This window comes from Rattus rattus, chromosome 18 (assembly GCF_011064425.1).
Source record: "Rattus rattus isolate New Zealand chromosome 18, Rrattus_CSIRO_v1, whole genome shotgun sequence".
Classification (NCBI taxonomy): domain Eukaryota; kingdom Metazoa; phylum Chordata; class Mammalia; order Rodentia; family Muridae; genus Rattus; species Rattus rattus.
This window is the reverse complement of record NC_046171.1, coordinates 11424606-11431407: the sequence shown is the minus strand read 5'-3', so window position 1 is coordinate 11431407 and position 6802 is coordinate 11424606. Positions and strand designations below refer to the sequence as shown.

The following is a 6802-nucleotide window of genomic DNA, read 5'->3' as shown; positions in this document are numbered from 1 at the left end:
AATGTCCTTTTCTCTGCTTTGTAGACTTTTTTTTTTCAAATATTTATGTATTATGTGTACAACATACAGCTTTCTGCCTGCAGGCCAGAAGAGGGCATCAGATCTCAATATGGATGGCTGTGAGCCACCATTGGTTGCTGGGAATTGAACTCAGGACCTCTGGAAGAGCAGACAGTGCTCTTAACCTCTGAGCCATCTCTCCAGCCCCCTGCTTTGTAGACTTTTAAAGGTCACTTTTGAGATTATAATTACACTTTATCTCTTTCCTCTACCCAAACCTTTCCATGTAGCCTCTCTCAAACTCATGACCTGTACTCACATCTTTTTTCATTAATTTTTATCACATGGATGCATGAAAACACACACACACACACACACACACACACACACACACACACACACACACACACAGAGGTATATTCCTGAATATAACTTACTGAGTACACGCAGTGTCATTTTTATGTATATTTTCGGGGCTAACACTTTGGTATTAAAGCCATATGATGAAACTGTTTGGGAAGGATTAGGAGGCGTGGCTTATTTGGAGGTGGTATGTCACTGGGAGTGGACTTTAAAGTTTCCAGAGCCTATGCCACTCACAGTTAGCTTTCTTTGCCTCATACTTAAGATCAGATGTGAGGTCTTAGCTACTGCTCCAGCACCATACCTACTTTCTTGCTGCCATGTTCCCTGTCATGATGGTCGCCTCGAAGACTCACCCTTTGAAACCGTAAGCCCTAATTAACTCTTTCTTCTATAATTTGCTGCAGTGGCTATTCCTGGTTGTCAACTTGACTATATCTGAAATGAACTATAATCCAGTGGAATGAACTATCATCCAGAATTGAAAGGCTCACCTTTGACCCTGATCTGCGAGATACAAGTTTCTGACCCAGATCTTGGTATGGAGATCTTGAAGCAAAGTGGCTATGAATCCCAGGAGCTTAAGGCAAAGAGATCTCTGAGTTCAAGGTCACCTGGGACAAAGCAAGTCCCAGACCCAGGCGTGGCGGTACACACGTTTAATCTGGAACACACCTTCTGCTGGAGACTTACATGAGGACATTGGAAGAAGGAAGTGTCTCTCTTTCTTGCCTGCCTGCCTTGTGGGACAGAACCACCGCTAGATCCTTGGACTTCCATTCACAGCTGCTGCTGATCATTGTTGGGGAGTTGGACCACAGACTGTAAGTCATCAACCAATTCTCTTACTATATAGAGACTACCCATAAGCTCTGTGACTCTAGAGAACCCTGACTAAGACAGTTGCCTTGGTCATGGTGTCTCTTCCCAGCAAGAGAAAACTAATTAAGACAGTGGCCACTCTAGCTGCACGTATACACAAAGAGATACATAGGGTTTGATACTAGGCAATCGTTTGAGTGGCATTCCGAAATGATCTCTGTGATATTTTTAGTTGTGATTTAATTAGAATAAAGTGATTTTATTTTATTTTTTTAAAAAGTAAATAAATTAGAGGGGAGGGGTTGGGGATTTAGCTCAGTGGTAGAGTGCTTGCCTAGCAAGCACAAGGCCCTGGGTTCAGTCCCCAGCTCCGAAAAAAAAAGAAAAAAAAATAAATTAGAGGGGAGTATAGAAAAGGACTGCAGAGTCAATCATTCATAAAGGCATGAGGGGCATCCTCATCTGTTTCCATAATAAGCCAAGAGGTGAAACTGAGTCACTCACTAACTTTCCTTAACTTGGTAAAGCACAGGAACCTTTTGAGCAAAATACCGAGAGTTCGATTGTTACTCAAATGTTTTCCTGTGAACTCTATAAATATCTTCTGGTGTTAACTGAAACCTCGTTAGAGGCTTACACCTAGATAAAAAATAAACCCTGAAAGATTTCTCTCTAGAACAAAATATTTCTCCTTTTGAGTCATCGCAACCTCAAAAATACCCTCAGAACAAAGTTTCTCAAACCCGAGAACTTTCGGAGACCTAAAAATTGCCCTAAAAAAGGGAAAATCAAACGATCTCTGCTTCTGACACACAAAGCTAAGGTCTGCTTCAGAGTCTGTCAGCAACTTTAACCTTACTTCTTGGTTTGCTTTGCTCATGGCTTTAGATACTGTTAGTATAATCCCTACTTCCTGTTTGTTTCCTTTTAATTTAGTCCATCCCTGTTTTATTTATTAAAACTACTGTCTATTTTTTTCACGTTCTTAATATGCAAATATTTGTATGCCACCCTTAGTGGATTTTCTTTTTCTTTCTTTTCTTTTCTTTTTTAAAAAGATTTATTTATTTGTTTGTTTATTTATTATATATGAGTACACTGTAGCTGTCTTCAGACACGCTAGAAGAGGGCATCGAATCCCATTACAGATGGTTGTGAGCCACCACGTGGTTGCTGGGATTTGAACTCAGAACCTCTGGGAGAGCAGTCAGTGCTCTTAACCGCTGAGCCATCTCTCCAGCCCTCTTTCTTTCATTAATAATTTTATTTGTTTACATTTCAAATGATATCCCCCTTCCCGGTTACTCCTCCACAAATCCCGCATCCCATCCTCCCTTTCCCCTCCTCCCCTTTTCCTCTCTGAGGGTACTCCTCTATCCACTCACCCACTCTGACCTCATTGCTCCAGCATCCCCCTACGCTGGGGCATCGAGCCTCCACAGGACCAAGCGCCTCTTCTCATTGATGTCAGAGAAGGCCATCCTCTGCTACATATGTGTCTGGAGCCATGGGTCCCTCCATGTATATTTTATTTATCGTATATCATATATACTCTATCTGCTTGTACCCCTGCCTGCCAGAAGAGGGCATCAGATCCCATCACAGATGGTTGCGAGCCCCCTTGTGGTTGCTGGGAATTGAACTCAAGACTTCAGGTAGAGCAGCCAGTGCTCCTCACTGTTGAGCCATCCCTCCAGTGGATTATTTTTAAGTGTAGGAGACCTGCTAAACTGAAAATTATGAGAGGGATGCCGTATGTCGGACTTGATGTCCCTCCATAGTCTCACAGTAACTAAGAGTAGCCTCGTTATCACAGAACTACAGGCATATACACTTATACTGGTCTCGGTTATTTTTCTCAGTGCTGTGATAGAATAGTCTGGTGAGCAGTTTACAGGGTAAAAGATTTATTCTAGCTTACCCTTCAAGGCTATCCTCTATCAAGAAAGGGAAGTGGTACTGGCTGGGTTTGTGTCAGTTTGACACAGGCCAGAGTCATCAGAAAGAGAAGCATTTAATCGCAGACTTTCTTCAGTTTCAGAGGTATGGTCCATTGTCATCATGGTAGGAAACACGGTGGCAAACAGAGAGAGAGAGAGAGAGAGAGAGAGAGAGAGAGAGAGAGAGAGAGAGAGAGGAGCGCGCGAGCGAGCACAAGCCTGGTATGGGCTTTTAAAACCTCAAAGCCCACTGCTAGTGACTTGCTTCTTCCAACGAGGCCACGCCCACTCCACAAGGCCACACCCACTCTAACATGGCCACACCCATCCCAACGAGGCCACGCCCATTCCAACAGGGCCTAATCTTAGTAGCTCCTAATCTTTCTAATCCTTCTCAAATAGGGCCACTCCTTGGGGACTAAGCATTCAAATGCATGAGCCAATGGCGGCCATCCTTATTCAAACCACCACATATTCATAAAGACACATACACGAAAGTGAAAATGAAAATAAAGGTTGAGTTATGGCGCAAAGGGAAGGAAAAGGTCCTCCCCTCTGTTGGAGTCTAGTCGATGACTCTTGTGGGTGAGTGTCAAGGATTCCAACCAAATGAGACTTCGTTGTAGCGGTTGTCAACCTATGAGACAATATTCTTTTGGTATAAAGATATCTCAATGGGCTGGAGAGATGGCTCAGTGGTTAAGAGCACTGACTGCTCTTCCAGAGGTCCTGAGTTCAAATCTCAGCAACCACCTCTCCCGTCTGGCAATACCCAGACTGGCTACAACAGCAGGGTCAGTCAAGGTGTATATAAACCTAAGACATCCTGAAGAAAAGAGACCACCGAGCCATCCTGTTTGTCAGGTGATTTTGCTCCTGTGTTTGGATACAGCAGCTTAAGCCAGAAACGCAACTTTTAAAATATCAACTTGATGTCCCATATAGAAATTCCCCAAGCTTGCCGTAACTACACTAAATACTAGCGTTTCTAGCACGGCAAGCATCTAATTGGAGAGCTACTCTGGCCTTTCATATACTTAGCTGGTGCTGGAAGTCAAACCATAAACTTAACTTCTGTTTCCCCCTGCCTTGGTGGTCATAAGGCAAGGGGTGGGGTTGTTGGGAATTAACCTGGAAACGCTGGATTGTTGGGGGAAATTAACTTGCAGATGCAGGTCTGTTGGGGTTAGCCTAGAAACCGGACCTAGGCTCAGGTTTTGTTGGGGGGCAACTTGGAAACTAATGCTAGGTACCAGCCTGTTAGTTTACCTGAGTTCATGGTCTCTAAAATGGAGTCTGAACTTACAAGATTTGGCAATCTATGCAGGAGTTAGGTAGGTACTTTCTTTATAAGTCCCTGATGAATATAATTTGGCAGCATAACTCTGGGAATCTTGGGTACGGACCTGGCCAATATCCGTGGTCCTCACCAATGTTAAAGTTTGCTTGAACTTTGGCTCAAAATCTGTGGTAGTGTGCTATTCTTACCCAACGTGATTAAAAGTATCGGATTCTAGTTTGCTTTGAAAGCATTTTGGTCTAGATCTAGAATGTCATGGGCAGTCAGTGCTAAAGACGCTGACAAGAAGCACTTGTTTTTTCTCCCCCGGGGTAGAGTTGTCAGGGGATCACCCCACGATCTGCAACAGCTTCATGTGGAAACCCAACAAACATGCTTCATTCCTAGCTCAGAAGGAACTGATTGGCTCTCTTGGGAAGAGACACATCTGAGGGATCCGGTCACGCAGTGTCTCGAGACCCCTTGCTTTTTCGTAAACGTGTGAGGATAACTAGAGACCCAGTAAGAGCAGCTTTCTTAGGGGGAAAGCTGAGAAAGTCAGTCCCCAAAATAGCACATAAAACTGACCCCAAAACACACGTTCCCCAACAACAACACACAGTTTCTTTTTTTTTTTTTTTTTTTTTTGGTTCTTTTTTTTGGAGCTGGGGACCGAACCCAGGGCCTTGCGCTTCCTAGGCAAGCGCTCTACCACTGAGCTAAATCCCCAACCCCCAACACACAGTTTCTTAAAGGAGGAAATATTTAGCAGTAAGCTACTACATGTACTTAGCTGTCCTTTTTTTTCTTTTTTTCTTTTTTTTTTCCGGAGCTGGGGACCGAACCCAGGGCCTTGCGCTTCCTAGGCAAGCGCTCTACCACTGAGCTAAATCCCCAACCCCCTTTTTTTTCTTTATGGAAAAAATTATTGCAGCTCTCCAACCGCACATTACCTTTTCTTTTCGCCATCTTGCTCTGCAGCTTCCTCTTTGCTCAGATGCCAAAGAGCCGGGCATTGGCACGGGCCATGCGAAGACTGGCAAAAGCCTTAAAGTTCTTCTCCTGTGATGACTTTTTCTTTTTGTACACATTCCGGATGGGCATCGCAGGTCCTGTTAGCTGGATGGCCAATTTAAGTTCTTCAGCAGATCTGTCTCCCTTCTTCGGAGCAGAAGGCTTCCTGGGGAAACATATGAGCTTGGAGCGGTAGCCCTCCTTCAGGCGCTGCACCTTGGCCTGCAGTGACTCAGTGGACTTGTTTCGCCTCCTTGGGTCCACACAGATGCAGATGGTGCGAGCCATGTTCTTGTTGACACCAGCCTCCCTGAGTTCCTCCAGGCTGAAGACCCTGCCCGGAACCTTGGTGTGGTACCTAACTGTAGGGCACCTCACGATGGGTCTGATGGGACCAGACGTGGGGCGAGGGGCGATGCGGTGAGCTTTCGCCTGCCCGGTCTTGCGTCTGTGGATCTCGCGTCCTGGCCGGTAGAACCAAGGGTCCACTCTCTGCTGCCGATCCTTGTGGAAGTGGGGCTTGAGGATCATGCCATTCCGGCTGGGTGCCTCCTGTTCAGGAGAACGGCCGAGCGGAAAGGCCTTAGCTGTCTCTATGTGGGATAATCATGACCTTGCAAATGTTTTGGGGGGAAAAACCAGGGAGATCTAGATGTGGCCATTTCTAAACCTGTTCATCTTGCATGCTTAATCAAATCCCAGGCAATGAAGCTTTTTTTTTTTTTTTAATTCATCACCCGTTAGTTTGCTTTAATTAAAATGTAAGACATCTGTGAACAACAAACAAAGACAAACTGAGAAAATTGGTAACGCATAGTAAAAAGCTCTTCAAAACATTACATGTGGGTTGAACTGGATGCTAAACTAAACTAATTTTAGAGTTTATCAACCAAAGACAAAGTCCAAAGTAGGCACTCTTGTTTGACCTTACTTTTTTTTTTTTTTTCCGGAGCTGAGGACCAAACCCAGGGCCTTCTAGCAAGCGCTCTACCACTGAGCTAAATCCCCAACTTTTGACCTTACTTCTTTATCTTTCAGTTTTCGTTTTCCTGAGCAGATTTTTTGGTATTTTTTTGGGGGGGGGCGTGGTTGTTTTGTTTTGTGTTTTTGGACTGGGCTTAAGGTAAAGTCTCTCTGTCATAAAAATTCCTTTCAGCCTTTAAGAAAAAAGAGAAAGGGAAAGACGTCTTGGCTTGGCCTGCGTTTATGTACCTGCAGTTTAAGGGAACCTCTGAATGCCCTTAAAGATAACCAATCAAGGGGTTGGGGATTTAGCTCAGTGGTAGAGCGCTTGCCTAGCAAGCAAAAGGCCCTGGGTTCGTTCCCCAGCTCTGAAAAAAAAAAAAAAAAAAAGATAACCAATCAAATGCTCTGTCGGTCTCCA

The 6802-nt window shown here is 44.5% G+C and overlaps 1 protein-coding gene across 2 annotated transcripts; it reads right to left on the bottom strand.

The window, feature by feature from the left end:
• Positions 1 to 5397: 5397 nt before the first annotated feature.
• LOC116887376 (60S ribosomal protein L13-like) lies at positions 5398 to 5949 on the bottom strand. 2 transcript variants are annotated; one of them, XM_032888973.1, is made up of 2 exons: positions 5704 to 5949; positions 5398 to 5565 (listed from the first exon to the last, which is right to left on the bottom strand). In XM_032888973.1, exons 1-2 carry the CDS (start codon positions 5947 to 5949, stop codon positions 5398 to 5400), a joined length of 414 nt encoding a protein of 137 aa, XP_032744864.1. The 2 variants fall into 2 exon arrangements, with proteins under 2 accessions (XP_032744864.1, XP_032744863.1); XM_032888972.1 differs by having other exon boundaries at positions 5398 to 5949.
• Between the last annotated feature and the right edge of the window lie 853 nt (positions 5950 to 6802).